General features: G+C 36.5%; 1 protein-coding gene across 1 annotated transcript in view; it reads left to right on the top strand.

Annotated features, from left to right (window-relative positions):
- SEMA3D (semaphorin 3D) overlaps positions 1-9,254 on the top strand; it is a 198,202-nt gene extending 188,948 nt beyond the window's left edge. The window contains exon 18 of the mRNA XM_080667041.1: positions 7,831-9,254. Within this exon, the coding sequence (XP_080523167.1) occupies positions 7,831-8,250 (420 nt within the window). The 3' untranslated portion in view covers positions 8,251-9,254. The remainder of the gene's footprint in view (positions 1-7,830) is intronic.
- The last annotated feature ends 9,844 nt before the right edge of the window (positions 9,255-19,098 follow it).

Raw genomic sequence — 19,098 nt, 5'->3', positions numbered from 1 at the left:
TTCCAGTCAAGGGCACTTATCTCCATTGCAAGCTCGATCAGGACCCATGCGGGAGGCAACCAATTGATGTGTCTCTCTCACATTGATGTTTCTCTCTCTCTGTCTCTCCCCCTCCCTTCCACTCTCTCTCAAAATCAATGAAAAAATATTCTCATGTGAGGATTAACAATATATACTAGTATATATGAAAAATGTTATCTGAATTTTTTAACATACTGATTTTCTATTAGATACATTGCAATATTTTATTTTTAAATGTCCCAAATTAGTATTTTCAATTTTATAGTTAATGAAGTTTGATCATTTCTTTTCATTTATAGACTTACATTTGACTATGCATGTTTGCATTCACATCTTTCATCCTCCTGAAAATGTTATGCATTAGTTTACTTTTTAACAGTATATCATACAGTCATGGTGGTACCATGCTCGATGAACTTCAATGGAGCAGAAATAGTATATTTATTGAATTTTACTTAAAAGTATCTGAGCTGTAATATTTCAAATGGTATATTCATTTATCTTTGTAAATAGCTAGTCACACTTGGTCCAGGTTCTACCATACTGCTTCCTGAGCTGAGGAAAGGGGCCAGATCCACACTAGGTTTGAAACATTTTCCCCAGCAGGATACCTTCTGCTCCTTACCACGGAGGTCACAGTTTGGAATCTTTCCTCCCCTCAAAATAAGCCTGAGGGAGGGACCAGGATCTCCTGTGGCACAGAGGCTGTCACCAGGTTTTTCTCTGCCAAGGGGCGGACATTTCCTCACTGAGCTGTTTCACAGTTGGGTGCTGCTGGGAAGGTCATGAGTCAGTTATCTGCTGACTTTCTTGTAAAGCTGTGCTGGAAATGGATGATGTTTATGCTATAATGAGCGCATTAATCGGCAGTCCCCAAGCTTCTGTTGAACTTTGGGGATCTTGAGGAATAGAAGAGGCAATACCTCATGCCATTTGCAGCAGTCTTTTTTCTGTGGATTTTAAAAACATTTTATAAAGCGTCTTCAAATGTTTGCATTTTTCCCTTTGTAGGTCTTTGTTTTATTTTGTTCTTTTAATTATAAAGGTAATATCAATGGTTTTGAAAATATAGTAACACATAAAGAACTATGAGACCTCTAAGCATAGATAAACACAAATACTATATTTTGATGTCTATTCCAGCATTTCTCCCCCCACTAAACCATTACATTGTGAGCAGTTTCCCTTGTCATTCAACTTTAATACCATATTTTTTTCTGTCCGTACGCCCACTGTCCTGATGTCACAGTCATCATGAATGTTCCATGTTTTATTTAAATAGCTCATGTTTTATCTCAAAAAAAAGTAAGCAACTTTCCTATATTTAAATCTTTCTCTACTTTTCTATTTTCTTCAGACAAACCCTTAAGAGAAAAATAATTAAAAAATAAGATTAATTGTCTTTATGGCTCAGGATAAAAAACTGTATATTGCCAATTTTCCATTAAAACCACCATACTGGTGCCTTTTCTGACCTTCTGAGGCAACATTTTATATTATAATTTAAGAAAATCATTTTGATATGAAAAACTATTATATTGTGTAAATGTCTATTTCTTTGAATATTACTGGATGTTAATTACCTTCTCATGTTTCTTGGCTATTAGCTTCAGTTGTAGCTGGTAAATTTCCCTAACATTTGCTTGGTTTACATCAATGTATTTATTTAAAAATTATTTTATCCAGAAAATTCTCTGCTTGGAGTCTTGAGGTAGGATCCAAGATGGTGGCGTAGGTAAACACCTAAACTGCTGCCTCGCACAACAATTTCAAAACCACAACTAAAAGACAAAATGTCTATCACCCAGAACCACGGGAAAGCTGGCTGAGTGGAAGTTCTACAACTAGAAGGAAAGAGCAAACAGCATTAGGGGTGCACAAGCGCTGAAAAGCTGAGGTACAGAGACTCACAAATTGGGCTGGCGACGGGTGACTGGGAGTGCTGCTGTTTTCAACCCGAAGGCAGATAAGCTCCCGATTACTCCGAACTCGTTTCTGGGGAGACTCGGGGGACCCATACTCCTACGGGGAGAAACTGGACTGTCTGCTGTGGGGTTGGAAAGTGAGGGAGGCTTGCTTGCAGGGCTGCGCGCAGGAACAATTGTTTATTGTGCTGGGGCGCGGGACGCGGGGACACGGTCAAAGACGCAGAGCCGCAGAGCCGGCTTACTGGCAGCCATCGCTGTTTGCCATGCCCTAGCCTGGTCACGCCCTGAGACCCCGCCCTGCACAATCTATGAACCCACCCAAGCTCCAAGCAGCGGCTTTAGCATATGAATGGCCTGCCCTATCGCAGCTTAACCTAGCAAACTTGCAGCCCGGGTCAGACAGCTCCAAAACCTCCAAACCCCAAGCAAAGAGGAGAAAACTGTAGTTCTTGCTGTAGCTCCTGCTGGGTGGCCTCAGACAGTAGCTGACCTGCACCCCATTGGAGATCCAGAAGCCAGTGTACCTAGTGGTCAGTGTGAGACACCAGATTTCAACTCCTCACATCCATAAGTGATACATTCAAGAGGCAGACTCAGTGAGCACCAAAGCCCCACTGAAACAAGTCCTGCACCATAAGCGTGTCTCCAGCGCAGCAGTTCTTCCATTATAGACACAGTGGGTCCTCACAGCCAATTGGCCTGGAGGTCAATTCCTCCCAGTGTACCAACAGCAATCAAGGCTTAACTACACCAAGACTTTGCACTCAGCCCACAAAGGGGTGTACCAAAGGCGTCCACCTCAGGTGATTGGGGAGGCTGAGCTACTGGCCCCTATAGGTCACCTACCACACAAAGCCACTCCATCAACATAAGGAAGCAACAAAATGCGGAGACAAAGAAACATGTCACGAATGAGAGAAATGGAAGAAAGCAAACTAATGGACGACATAGAGTTCAGAACCACATTTATAAGGTTACTCAAGAATCTTCTAAAAACTGCCAAGAAACTTGATGAGACCTCCGAGGAGCTTAGTGAGACCTTCAAGGACCTTAATGAGAATGCCAAAAAAATGGAAAAGGACCAGTCAGAAATTAAGCATACACTGTCTGAAATAAAGAATATACAGAAACTCAACTGTAGATCAACGTACCCCAAGAATCAAACCAAAGATCTGAAATATGAGGAAACAAAAAACACCCAACCAGAAAAACAAAAAGAAAAAGTCCAAAAATATGAAGATAGTGTAAGGAGCCTCTGGGACAACTTTAAGCGTACCAACATCCGAATTTTTGGGGTGCCAGAAGAAGAGAGAGAGCAAAATATTGAAAACCTATTAGAAGAAATAATGGCAGAAAACTTTCCCTACCTGGTGAAAGAAATAGACTTACAAGTTCAGGAAGCACACAGAACCCCATACAAGAGGAATCCAAAGAGGACCACACCAAGACACATCATAATTAAAATGCCAAGGGCAAAAGACAAAGAGAGAATCTTGAAAGCAGCAAGAGAAAAATGGTTAGTTACCTACAAGGGAGCACCCATACGACTGTCAGCTGATTTCTCGGCAGAAACTATGCAGGCCAGAAAGGAGTGGCAAGAAATATTCAAAGTGATGAACAGCAAGAACCTACAACCAAGATTACTCTACCCAGCAAAGCTATCATTCAGAGTTGAAGGTCAGATAAAGAGCTTCACAGACAAGAAAAAGCTAAAGGAGTTCATCACCACCAAACCAGGATTACATGAAATGCTGAAGGGTGTTCTTTAAGAAGAGGAAGAAGAAGAAAAAGGTAAAGATAAAAATTATGAACAACAAAATGACATCAAATACATACCTACCAACAAGTGAATCTAAAAATCAAGTGAATAAAAAATCTGAAGAACAGAATGGACTGGTGAATATAATAGAATCAGGGACATAGAAAGGGAGTGGACTGACAATTCTCAGGGGAGAGGGGGTGTGAGGGGTGTGGGAAGATACTGGACAAAAAGCTTACACCTATGGATGAAGACAGTGGCAGGGGGTAAGGGCATGGGGTGGGGTGGGGAATCAGGTGGAGGGGAGCTAGGGGGAAAAAAAGAGGAACACCTGTAATAATCTGAACAATAAAGATTTATTAAAAAAAAATAAAAATAAAAATTATTTTATCCAGTCATTTATATATGTTAGATATTAACATTTTAATATTATGTATATTAGAAATAACTTTTTACTATGTTATTGATGAAAGTTTGTGTGTTTCTAACATACAAAAAGATTTGTAATTTATATTTATCACATATAAATAGATTGGTTTATATCTATATGTTTCTCACTTATGCTTAAAAATTCCTTGTTTGATGAAATGAAAAATACATATTTTGTAATTATTTTAATTTTAAAATTACAATTCACATTTTATATTTACATTTACTCAAACATATTAAATAAATCTAGGGGTTAGGTATCTATACATTCTTTTTTTTTCTTTTAAATTATGAGCCAGTTGCCTCAGCACTATTTTTAAATGTCTTTCTTCTGTTTGTTGAAGAAAGGAGATATTCCTGCAATCCCAGTCACATGTAGGACGTGTGTGATGCTTTAGCTATGAAAGGAATGACAGGTGAATTATTTGCAAAGGAATTGCCATTAGGCTGCTATTATCAGAGAACGGAGTCCCTGACCTTTACCTGCTGCTTAGTACCTAAATGTCCTTTGTCTCTTTCCATGTGATTCTTCTCATTTTAAATGAATTGCCCTTCATTGAAGATCTACATTTAATAATGCCAAATATATTATCATTGTTCACATTAGGCAAATGGACAGTCAACCCCAGTTCAAGCATGGTTTTGATTTGTAAGGCTGAGCAGTTTTTACTTATCACTTTAGAGTGGAGAAAATTCCATGAGTTTAAATTAGTGGCCGGAGATTACATTATCTCTTTGTAGTGGAGCTGAATCTTCTAAATTGACTGTGCTGACAGTTCACTGTCGAGACACAGTCTGCATAAAAGCATCCTGTTCCAGCATGGAATGAAAGCATTACAGTGACTGAGAATGCAAAGTAGGCAAATGTTAATCAACCACTTAATTCCTGGGTCACAGATTTCTATCTCTAGATTGCAAAAGTCTTATGAAAATATGGCATTCAAAATATATTTTGTTAGAGATACCACTTCATATTTTTGAAATTAAAAAAAAAAACACTTACACAATCTAATAGACATTAGATAAATCCAGGAAGCCTAAAATTTATTTTTAAATATATTTTTATTGATTTAAGAGAGGAAGGGAGAGGAAAGAGAGACAGAAACATCAATGATGAGAATCATTGATTGGCTGCCTCTTGCCCACTCCCTACTGGGGATTGAGCCCACAACCCAGGCCTATGCCCTTGATTGGAATCAAACCTGGGACCCTTCAGTCTGCAGGCTGATGCTCTATCCACTGAGCCAAACCAGCTAGGGCTTATTAAATAAGTTTATATCTGTAGGTACAAAACCAAAGTAAAAATAATCATTTCATGGAAGTAAGAAAAGGCGAAGAAGGATCACAATGGAGTAATGAAATGCCAGGTGTCTAAGAAACTCTGAGTCCTGTGGGGGCAGAAGCAGTATGGAAAGGAGGGAAGGGAGCTAGACTTCAGAGCACAACAATGTAAACAGGATGCAAACAGAGAACAGCAAAAACAATGACAAAGTGTTGCATATTTTGTGTGAAATCGAAGTGGTAATTTCTTCCTGACAGGATATTAAAGAGAACAATAAAAAGTACTGAGTTGCAGCTGTGACAATCTTTAAAACCACATTAAACAGTTTAAACATTAGCAAGAATACCAGCTATGAAAAGAAATCTAGAGCTGAACTGGAAAGAAAGTTACCTGCTTTGATTGTCATGCTAATAACCACAGGTCATTTTCTATTAAAAGAATTACAGAAATAAAGGTTTCAGAATGTCACTTCAACAACATGTAATGTTGCTAATAATACTTCACACTTTAACCTTCAAAGAGCTTTACTTTTAACACCCCCCCAAAACACACACACACACACACACACACACACACACACACACACACACACACACACTACCATATGCTATGTCACCAACTTGATAAATGGGAGACCAAGCAAGGAAGATAAATGAGTTATCATCAGAAGCCTAGCAGATAGGGACCAGAACCTAGGCTTATTGAGTCAGTGTTTGTATTCTAAGGTGTATTTAAATTTTAAAAAAGCATTTCTACAGTAAAATCATTTAAAGTAAAAAATATATACTAGTATACCCAGTGTGTTAAATTTGAGATTGATGTTTTTGTTTCAGCCTGGCCTTTTAGAACCCTACCAATTCAATTTATTTTAGGGCACAAGACTCCTATGGTTACTGAGGATGTAAGTGAATTCAAGATTAGTTTGTGTTACAATAGCATTAAAAAATGTCCGGTCCTTCAGAATAGATTCCTTAGAAAAAAATGCTACACACCCAGCTCACCAAATGGGCAAAGTAAGGGAAACAAACACACAAAACCCTAATGGGTTGGCTTCAGTGTAGAGCGAAGGCAGGGCTGGAGACCATTCAGCCTCATTAACCAGAGATCTGCTCTGTGACCTGCCTGTGGCCTTGTGTGGTACCCCACCAGCTGCACTTCCCTGGCACAGAGGGTGGTTGGCCATATACTTGTTAGCTGACTGGGCTGGTAGCCAGAGATGTTTCTTTTCCTTTTCTCATATTTCCAGAATTGAAGGATTTTTCCTACATATTTTTCACATAAAGATGCAGAGCGTAGTCCACCCACTGTGAATAAATTTAATTTGGTCGTCTTTATGCCTCCTTGATTTCCATCATCTGAAAGTCTACAATACAGGGGCAGATGTGTAACCTGGAAGTCTTCCAGACTTCTTTGTTGTTGTTGTGATTCTACTTAATGCCGGGCCACTTCCACAATCCCCACATTAAACAGGGCTCTTGTGTCAGTAAACATGCCTTCAGTTTTAGTGAAGATAGGTTCGCTATTCACACCAGATTGTGGGCCAGGCAAGCTTAACTGTTTGAATTGCCTTTCAGTAGTATCGCTTCAAAGGGTAAAGAGCATTGCATTTCAGGGAGGTTCTTTTTGTTCATTGAGCGTTCTCACACTTGAAATCACATTACCATGTTATAGTATATTGAGGTATGGCAAATATTTCCACAAATGACATCGTCTAAGGTGTCATATATACACACAGTATCAAAATTCAATCCAGAGTAAAGAGGAAATTCAGCCTTAAATGTTGCTATCCTTCTGAATATGGTTCTGCTTAATGGTTAGCTCTAACATTCAAAAGGCTGTATCCACCCATGCCTTTCCACTGACTTTTAACAACTCACCACGTACAGTTTCCATATGCTATTCAGATCATTTATTTGGTGATATCTAGAAAACAGAGTAAATTCCTTTTGAAATCATTGTTCTATTCTACATTAAAGGTGGTAGCATGCACTAAAGCTACTAATATTTTTCTATACACGACTGTCTATGTCACATTGTAGCTCTGCAATTCTGAGAACACCAATTGGCATCTGAAATCTCTGTGTAGGTGGTCAGTTGATAGTTTCCAGTTTTACTTCATTCCTTTTTTTACAGCTTTTCACTCCTATCCGTAGACTGGGAGAAAAACTAACCATATTCCAAAGGTTCAGTTAGGCATCATGAGATGCAAACACGCATTTTTGGGGGCTGTTACCTCAGTTGAAGTTTTTTTTTCACTCTCTTTGGCTATGGCTGACGATATTATGCTTGATGACAGAGAGACAGGGAGTATATCTTAGGTTCCTCTAAGTAAAACTGTGTAGCCTGTTTTCATTTGCTCATAGCCTCTCTGGTTTTCATTTATTACCTACATTTTTTTTCCAATCCTGCAGCTGAAACCCGATGAAAGGATCATCAAAACAGACTACGGGCTACTGATTCGAAGTTTGCAGAAGAAGGACTCTGGGATGTATTACTGCAAAGCACAGGAGCACACATTTATCCACACCATCGTGAAGCTGACTCTGAATGTCATTGAGAACGAACAGATGGAAAACACCCAGAGGGCAGAGCACGAGGAGGGGCAGGTCAAGGATCTGTTGGCCGAGTCACGGTTGAGATACAAAGACTACATCCAAATCCTTAGCAGCCCCAACTTCAGCCTGGACCAGTACTGCGAGCAGATGTGGCACCGGGAGAAGCGGCGGCAGCGCAACAAGGGCGTCCCAAAGTGGAAGCACATGCAGGAGATGAAGAAGAAACGGAATCGCAGGCATCACGGAGATGAGCTTCCGAGAGTGGTGGCCACGTAGCTTCCTATTTAATTTAAAGAAAAGAGTCCTTTACCTGCAAAAATACTGTTTCCTGTTTGTGCATCCTTGATACTAACTCCTAAGAGTTTTCCATGGTGTTTTGTTAAGGCACAAGAAGAGCAATCTGAGACAGTGTGTGGTGAATATGGCCAAGGAAGGGCAACTAAGTCATCTGACCCAGTTTTCCAAGAACTAAACTTGTACCGGCAATGTATCCGAGTTATCTGCAAAATAGGGACTTTGCATTTGTAAATGGTTTGTGTTCTGAGTTTTTCAACTTATGATGTCATGTAAATAAGTGAGCTGAGCAAACATCACATTTGATCATGTACTGAGGTGCTTCGTTTCCCTTGGGTGGCCATTCAGCATGGGGCTGACCATGCTGTTGTGCTTTATGTTCTTATGAACAGATATGTCATTCCACTCTAGAGCTGGCTACTTTCCGGTAAGAAGTGGAGGGAAGACACAAATTCAGGCCACTCATATAGCAACAGGAACTTTCCCAATGAGCCACTCACTCTTGGTGCATGGTTTAGGAATTTGGAGAGATGCATTAGTTTTATCAGACCACAGGGATTATTTAGTGTACTACGGCCTTGATTTACTGAAGGTTGTAAGTGTTCCTCCAGGATTCCTTATGACTTACCGGGAGAAACAGGTTCATAGAGAGACGTTGGTGCTCAGTTATGTGTTTTTAGATTAAATGCTGAGCTTTTAGGGACAGAATACTTAATAAATATTTAAGTAAGATATGGGAAAACATTTAAATAAAATAAGGGAAACATCATGACGTACACTGCATCCTAATGGGAAGGCATGCAGATGGGATTTGTTAAGAGACAGAAGGAAAGACAGCTATAAATTCTGGCTTTGGGGGAAACTCATAGCCCCATAAAAAGGAAGAACAGTCACAAATAAAGTGGGTGAAATGTAATGTAGTTTTATTCACCAGAGTATAAGTAGCTGCCAATTTATAATACATCTGCTAAAAAATTCTAGATTATAAAAAAAAAAAAAAAGCCTGCTAGCAAAAGGCCGAGGAAAAGTAAATTTTCTAAAGGATCATGGAAAGAATGAGCACAAATTTATTTACAACCAAGGGGATTTCAGTACTTTTTCTAAAAATTCATCATAACCTATAAATTATTTTCATTTACTGCCTTTAGTCTCTTGAATATTGGATTGTGGGACTTTATTTGAGTGAACAGAAAGGAACAATATATACATACATAGAAAAAGAATTAGGTAGACAAGAGTGGTGGGGAGCGGGGAGATATATTGTTAAGTAACAGAACAAACGCAAACATTTTGACAACGGAAAGGGTTAAGTTAACTCTTTGACATCATTTTTCACAAATCTTTTTGCATTTCTGAGATTATATGCTGTAATTCAAGTAGCATTGTTTTAGTAATTTAATAATAAATAAGCCTACCACATGTAAAGAACACAAACTTACAACATAAACATCCTTCGTATTTTGTTAGCACTTTCAAATATTGCCCGTTTGCCTTTACCTCTGAACCTGCATGGTGTTTTCTGCCCCTTTACGCAGGACTCACCTTTCTTTCTTCAACACAAAACCCTTAGCCTTCTTCTGTTTTGCCTTTTCACGCCCTTTTTAGTGTGAAATGAAAAATTAGTCACTTCCTCAAATGGAAGGCAGCCTTTCAGAAAACTAAATAGCAGACATTGCTAGTTTCTCATGCATTCTATGTGTCTTGAAAGAAAAGCCTGTGGGAACCCGTGTGATTAGCGGGCAACTTATTACCATGTTCAGTATCATGTCTGTGACTGCTTTATGTTCAAAGCATTCTATCTTACATTCATTTAATTTGCATCACTTACCTTTCAAAGTAGTCACTCTGATGTATGAGGTTAAGTACCCCTTTTGATATGAAACTCAAATATTTATAGATGTGTCTGTATAAGGAAAACTTAAGGATTTAAAACTTGGGTTTTAAAAACAGTAAACCAGAACAAATCACTCTTAAAAATTAATGCATAAGAATAGTTGTAGTAGGATCAGAGTGCTAATTAAATACCATAACAAGAGTGTTTGTAACTATTGATTTGCTAGGCTAAAATGTTTCAGGAATTCATAGTAAGCTCCAAGCAAATAAGTGGGAGTATGTTTTATTTTTTAAAGATTTCCATATATTTGTATGTCAGACAGTAATGATCAAATTATGGATGGCTTTGAGAAAATTACATGAAGCTCAAATGTTAGGATTGACTTGTGAAAATAAATTTGGTTTTCATCCAAATATGAATGTCTAAGCCATTTTTTAATTACTTCTTTCTTATTATAGTTATTCAGACAAAATTTTGAAAACCTATTTTGATTTACAGCTAATATTCTGGCTACTTTAGATCTAAAACTATTAATTTATGATAAAATCTTAAAATACATTTGAAATATTATTAGTAAAATAAAATGTCATATAATAAAAACATATGGACAAAGATTTATGTGTATTTATAAAGATAGAGGACATCTAAACTACATTTAATTTTTTAACCTTTTAATTGCCTAGAACATCTGAGGAACAGTGTGAATATATTAAATGTAAGACAAGACACATTATATATACTTCCTCACCCCTGAAGGTTTTACCAAATTCTCTTTGAAATAATGAAAAATAAAATTATAGTTAATATTTTCAAATACATTTGCTTAGAAATCAGCTCTTTATGAGAGGTCTTAAATCGTCTGTTTATTCTTAGATTCATATTTTTCTCCCCTGTTTTGAATACATATGTCTTTGATTTGCCTTTTCTCACCTGCATCTCATTCTGGCTATTTATGCTGCTACATGGAATCCTGCCTGTCTGCATTCATTTACATTCAGTTTAATAAAAATTTAAAGTTTTTTTTTTTTTTTTTTACAAAAATTGGATTGTTGAGTAATTTATGTAGAACCCCCCTTCCCCAAAAGCCACATAGTAGTAGAACTATCATTGACACAAAATACCATCAATCTATTTACTAAATAATGCTTACTTAAAATATGCTGCCTGAAAAATCATCTTACTCTTGGGTTTTGCCTTCGGTCTATATTTAGGTTCTTCATATGCTATTGTTTTGTTCCTGCTGGATTGTACAGTCTAAACTGAAAACATTAGTTTACAGTGGGCAGTGTCTCCTTTTCAACATTACCAAAATTAAAATTTTAAAGACAATTTAATATCTAGATGTCCACTAAATATTAAACTGAACAAAAACATTCATTTAACACTGATACTTTAAACATATATGTGTATATATATATATATATATATATATATATACACATTTCACAGATATCATTAATGCAAATGGAATTAAAAACTGAAATAGCTTTCATTGAGAATGTTACATTTCTCTTAGACAGTATGTTGGGATTGATTCACCTTACTGGGAATGGATAGTTTAGAAAAAAGGGAGATATTTAAAATGTTTTTATAGAAAGATATATTTTTCCAACAGATGACCACAATAGTTAAATAAATTAGCTTATATGTGAGTTTAAAAAATACCTAAAATTCCAAGCTGCTACACATTGACAGTACACAGGCAGGAACATGTACATGACTTATACCTCTCATTTAAATATTTTGTAGTATAAAGTATTTATGGTAAGTTTTAAATAGATGCTTTTTTGGGAAAAGGGCAAGAATCTATCAGTTTATTGTATAATTTAATTCTGGTATTGTAAGTGCTTAGCAATCAATTTTGAATTTATAGTTTTACTATTTTGAGAGAATTGTAGTCTTGTAATCTAAAGTAATTAAAATTATTAAATGTATATTTTGGTTGTATTTTAATAAAACACAAACATTAGTATTCTATGGTGATAAACAGAATGTTGATTTGTGTGCAAATTTTGTTTTCACACCCCTGAAAATACCCCAAATTTTATCCATAAAATTGCACTAAATCAAATACCAAAGAAATATTTCTTGACAATTATTAGTAGATATATTCTACACTGTAAGTTTACAAATAATTTCCCTTATGAAAAAAATAAATAAAAAAATAAGTGGCTGTACCCTATTAATACAATTATGTAATTAAGCTTTACTGTGATTTAAATTTAGACTTTGGCAGGCTGAGATGAACATTATTACCACAAGCAACTACTTTTTTTAAAAATATATTTTCATTGATTTCAAAGAGAAAGGGAGAGAAAGATAGAAACATCAATGATGAGAATCATTGATCAGCTGCCTCCTGAGCCACACCCCACTGGGGGTGGAGCATGAGACTCAGGCACGTGACCTGATAAGAAATTAAACAGTGACCTCCTGGTTCATAGGTCAACTCTCAACCCCTGAGCCACACCAGCTGGGCTCAACATAATTCTTTTACTTGATTATTTCAAAATAAAAAAGTATATTAAGCATATAAATCTCAATAAAAATAAAATAAAAACAAATTACTCAGTAATAAAAGATAAAGGAAAAGAGAGAAAAGACTACCAAATAGAAATATTAGATATACAGCCATCATAATAGATGCAGGCTTCTAGTTCCAGTTACTCTTACATTATGGACTTTCTTGGGCACCCTTATTATTTCTAAGACATGACAGCTAGAATCTTGTTTGGCCTCAGGGATCCTAGTTTTCAAAGCAACATCTTATAGTTATGGGAATGCCTAAAGCAATTAGGAGATGTGCTTAATATGCCAAAAGACTCTAAACAGCTGAGTTGGCCTTTCTTGGACTGAACATTGTTCCAGGTTGCTATTTAAAATATAGATTTCTTTCTGGCTCACATATCAAATTTATAAATCTCATGCTCTTTAGGAAATCTGAAGAGGGAAGAGAATTATATGTATATCTAGTAAAATGCCTTTAAATGATCCCACAAATTATTATTTTCTATAGGATAGGTTTTCTATAAGTTTAATTCACTCTTTTAATTTACTATGGATGTTTTGTTTATGTGAGCCAAAATTTAGCCCCAAAATTTTGCTTTTTTGCAAATTCTCAGTTTTATTGGGCCCTATTAATGAAAGGCTAGTCTATTTAAATATATTTTGTAGGAGTATAAGGGGGCACCTTCAGACAACATTAAAGTACATAAACTTGGATAGGAAGAAAGTGAACCAATTTACCAGATGGGACGTTATTTGGAATTAGGAAAAAAGGTTGTTTAATGGCCCACGTCCTACTAAGTTTTTACTATATTGAAACACATTACTCTTTGGTAATTATCTCTAATTATTGAATTGTGTTATAATTGTAGCCTGTTCCTACAGACCATTTTTACTATTGAAAAACAAATAAAAAAATCAGAATCTCCTGTGGTAGTTTGTATTATAGTTAGTCTTTATGGACATTTGGAAGTAGTGTTAAGTTTCAGTAGCCACAGGCAAAGTTAAGAGTAAGAATTGCCATACCTTATTCATGTGTGGAAACTACACCAACTGGACAAGGAGGCCAGGGTCTCAATATTAGGATTTTACATCATAAATTTATGATTCAGAATAGATAGAGATTTAATCATGTCGATGAGGAGACATTTTGGTATTTTCAAGCAGGGAAATGATAATGTGATTTTCATCAAATTTGCATATGAGAGAGAAACGCGAAATGACAAATGACCCCTTGACTTCCATGTTTTACAACTGAGTGATGACAATTGAAAAAAAAAAAGGTGTAAAAAGGAAAAAAGATTAGGATGGGGAGATCATTGTTTCAGCATTGAATACTGGGAGCTTGAGATGATTTGAGGACTCTGTGGTAGGCAGTCTGCACATGGGTTTGGTGCTCAAGAGAAATGGAAGCTGGAATCATGCTCTGGTCACTGGCACAGATGACAGGAGCAAGCAGTAGGGAATTCAGTGACTGGAAGCAGAACTGGGCGGTCAACATGGAACCCTAATTAGTGTGTATCCTGGTGTATTTTATCATTCATTTATTCGTACCTCAATGAGATATCTCTAAAGTATGAAACAGCCTACAAAATTATGATTTTTCCTTATTTCTTCCCCCAGAAGCTGTTTCTTGAGGACTAAATGTTTATTCTTAATGTCTAGTCTAAACTCTAGCAAATAAAAATGACAGTTAAGCCAGTGTTGTGTGACAACAAAAGAGTTTTCCTCAAAACTATTATGACTCATTATTTTTAGAAAAATATCCACCAAATGGAAGCATTTTCTAAAATTCCTACCCCATGTGCTTCTTTTTAAATCAAATTGGTAAATTGATGAAGGCCTATTTTTATTTTGAATGTTCGTCTGTTTTAAACAAAGCAGTTACAAACTGGTGTCGTTGGAGTATTTTGTTTGATTCAGGTGGACACAGTGCCATAAACTACATGCTTTAAACTGGTAGAAAGGCTCATATAGCTTGTAATGGGTGATTTGTTTAAACACAAGGACTTTGTAAAGGTCTTTCAAGAAAACTTTAAGGATTTAAATTCATAGCACAGTCAGAACTAGAGATTTCTCTGACAGATATGCTTTGGTTAATAATGTTTTAATTGTTAAAAATATTTTAGGGGGGATTAGAGAGCAACCAAAGGACTTGTATGCATGCATACTAGCATAACCAATGGACACAGACATTGGGGCGGTGGGGTCTTGCCCGGGGTAGGAATGGGGGGGGGGGTGTCATTTGGGAAAAAAAGGAGACTTATGTAAAACTTTAGAAAATAAAAAAAAGAAAAAAAATTTCTTATAATACTCCCCTATTCAATTTAAAGTGTACATACATAAGTCTTAAAAGGAAACTTCTTGGAAATACAGTCTACCTAGACCTTTAAAGTCCAGTGCTAAATAAGAACAAACCAAGTTATAACAGTTTCTTGATACATTTTTCACCCTGTTTATTGTTTCAAAAATATAGTTTAATTAAGCATTGTTTACATCTACATTTTATTTTATTTTTTACATCTATACATTTTAACAACTAAATAGCAAAGTAAAGTTAATTTCTGTCACTGAATTAGAACAATTAACATGCATTATTTAAGATGCATTATATATTTTAAAAAGTGAAATACGTACACATGAGAATTTTTAATTTAATTTGAACCAAAGATAATGTGTGTAATTTGATAAGCGGAAATCAGCTCTTCAAGGTTTTGCTCCAGAAAAACAAACATTCCTAACCATTAGCAAAGCTTGAGACTCTTCGTTCTCTTTGTCACTACATAACCAAAAGCAAGAAGCTACATCCTCTTTCAGACACTTAATATTCAATAAAGCTCTTCATAATGCATTTATATAGCAGCATTTCACAAGTGTATAAATAATCTAATTAACACAAATATAAAAGTGATTATTTTCAAATATGTAGAGAGTTTTTTGAGATCTATATGATAAAGATCTAAAAGGGAAATCTAAGAAGGAACCATACACTACACATATTTAGATAACTCTTCTTTATTTTCCACTTTCTCACCAAAGGAGTGACTAACATGGAGAAGTGGCTAGTGGCATCTCTTGACAAGATGGCAAATTGGGTAAGGTTCTAGTTCATCCCTCTCAAAATTAATATAATGGTGGGAGGGGTGATGGGGACCAAAGGAAAATAAAGGTGTGTTCAAATCTTGTTACTGGTGGGGACATATTGATATGTGTAAAGGATCAGTAACAGTGAATTTCCAGGCATATATATATCTGAAGTTAAGGACAGCCTCTATAGAAATTTTCAAAATAATAATAACTTGGCTCAATTCTGAATTCAACATGGATAAGTGAGGATTTATAGCTAAGATATATGGTGGGAGTCAGTAGATGGAAAATTACTAAGAGGAAACAGTGAGAACAGCAGATTCTGGCTATACCAACTTGACAGGATTCTTGCTGAAGTCCGGCTAGGGTAATCAGATATTATTTAGGGGATGATGGGGAATGAGGAATTTATCAGATATTAAGGGTGATCAGATATTGAGGTTCGGGATTCTGGCTAAACCAACTTGACAGGATTCTTACAAAACTGCATGCTACAAGCCCAACAAGGATAGATTTGAAGCCCATGGTCAAAGCTTAGATGAGACTAGGCCTTGGAGGGGCCTGACTGACATTTGGTCAGGGAAAGAGCTTTGCAGTGTGGCATCCGAAGGCCCAAGAAGGTGATGGTCCAAGAAGGTGGGTAGTCTGTGGAGGAGGTTGGAATACAGATGTGTGGCCTAGTCTATTCACATGCATATGCTTAAGGCCCCCTGAAGTTCAGGAAGCAGAGAGACTGAGTCACTGGCCTCCACTTACACTCTTTCCATAGCCATGCAAATACAATGGGCTAGCCTAGACATAGAGGTAAAATAAACAAGCAGGGAATTTGGGTCAAACGATGATAATAATGTATGATAAACTGTTGGCCTATAATCAACTCAAGCCTCTGAAGCTGAGGTTGGGAAGGGAGAAAGAGTGTTGGGTTTGTGCAGACCAACAGGAAAGGACAGCTGCTGAATTACTGGTCCACAGGAACATCGGCCCCTTCATGGACACAGCCCACCATGGATGTTACTGCAAGAGGGCTCCCTCCTGTGATAGTCCAGATCTCCTAAGTGGGTACTTAGATTGCTATATTTACATTGGAATGTTGCTTTTTATTTTAGTCAATTTTGGAGTATAATATTCTTACATGGGCTTTACCAAGATAGAGGCCACAATTTGAAATATAGCTTCTTGAGGAAAATGTGATTTGAGTTTCAAGCCATGGAACACAGTACAAATAAAATTTACAGCCTGGTCGGCATGGCTCTGGGGTGGAACTTCAACCTATGACCTAAGAGGTCACGGTTCCATTTCCGATCAGGGCACATGCCCAGGTTGTGGATTTAATCCCCAGTGGGGGCCATGCAAGAGGCAGTCAATCAATGATTCTCTCTCATTATTGATGTTTCTAGTTCTGGATCCCTCTCCCTCCCTCTCTGAAATCAATAAAAATATATTTTAAAGGGTACATGGAAAATTCAGTGTTTTTCTATGAATATCTTAGTAAGCTAGGAGGTCGATAGTGGCTTATTTCTTGCTTTTCCTAAAATCAACTCCCTTTTTATATCCATAGTTTCTTCTAGTCTGCAAAAACTCTGCAATATCCTTCCTAGCTATGTCTCCACAGTTTAACCAGTCACAAATGTTCAATTACCCACTCATTTGACTTAATACATTCCTATCCTGGGTAAACATGAACACATGCACTGAATAGTAGGTATCAAGTCCATGTTTAGTTGTTTATTATATCTATCTATAACTATATATCTCCATATATATATATATATATATATATATATATATATATATATACAGTGTATCTCTATCTCTATCTATATCTACTAGTATATCATATATCTATATCTATATCTCTATCTATATATCTATATCTATATCTATATCTATATCTATATCTATATCTATATATCTATCACCTATCTATATTACACACACAAGCACACACACTCACATCATGCCCACATCTAACAGGTGTTAGGAGATTTTGATACATCAAGAATTAAAAGAAGTGAGGTGAAGTACTGAAGCCTAGTGAACAGAGCAAGTGGATGGGGACAAGGAAGGTTGAACTGGTAAGGCAAACAGCAGGAGAAATTCCAGCTGGAAAATTAACAAAGGATAAAACCTCATGGGAAGCCAAGTGCAAGGCCTGACAAAAGGGAAAATAAAAGGCTCAAAAAGTGGCACTAAAATTCTTAGATTTGGAAGTAATATGAACATTGATTGGAATTTGGGATTTTAGACAGAAATAAGGAGAATTCTGTGAACTGAAGTGGAATTATGGTGAGTAAAGAGTGTTTTTATAAGTTCTTTATCTTGTCTAGTTCTTAAATTTTGACATACTGCTCCAGGGAAGATTCTAAGTTATCTGAAACCATTTTCCTTCGGTTGGAACCCAGGCTCTATTATAAAAGAGCAGTTTGACCTAGAGAAAGTAATTTATCCTTTCTGTCCCCCACCTGTAGATTGGGGATGATAACAATATCATAATATGTGCATTGTAAGTATTAGTTATAACTGCTTTTAATATAGAAAATTTATTTCATGCCTTCAGCTCTGCCTTCCATTTCTATTCTAAAGATTCCTAAATAAGCATCTTGTATTGACAGTCTTCTCCTAAACTCCAGACTCTTATGATAAACTTTCTATTAGCTATCACTTTCTAGATATACTAGTCATCTGAAAGTAAAATAACCAAATCTTAACAGATGACCTCATATTGTTAATTTAAATAGATGGCAATATCCAAAAATTTTCCTCTCCTTATTTTGATAATGACATCAACTATCATTAATTTGTTTTAGTTAACTCTTGTTTATTAACTCAAAAGAGAACCTAAACACTTTTCATGTTCACCTTCTCATTCTATTAATTATGTTTGCCATAATATAGGCAACTCCATTTGTCTGCTGAATGATTGCCAAATTGTTATCACTTCCTCTCTGGGTTCCCTGACTCTTGCCTTATGCCTCTTCAATCCATCCTTCATAGAGGTGCCAGTGAAATTTCTCTGAAGGGGAAATCTGGTTTTTCCCTAAGAATCTCCAATATTTCTTTATCATTCACAATCTCCAAACCTTTCATGTCACAGTAAACACTCCTGAGTATGCTCCTTCCCACCCTTCGAGCTCATATTCCCCTAGTCCCTTACCCTGTTCTTTATGTTTGAACAATACATGCAGTTTCCCTTCTGTGTGCCCATATACTTGGTACCCTCCGTCTAGACTTCTCATTTTCTGTGTCTACTGAGCAAACATACATCTTCAGGGCCTCAGATTAAACAGTGCTACCTTGATGCTCTGTATCTGGCCAGCAGCCTTGGGGGCTCTCTTCTCTCCAAATATCCCTATTTATTGAATTATAGTTGATCTTTATTATTTGAGGACTGTGTATGAGAATTT

This window comes from Plecotus auritus, assembly GCF_963455305.1.
Source record: "Plecotus auritus genome assembly, chromosome: 4".
NCBI lineage: Eukaryota > Metazoa > Chordata > Mammalia > Chiroptera > Vespertilionidae > Plecotus > Plecotus auritus.
This window is presented reverse-complemented; position numbering and strand designations above follow the sequence as displayed.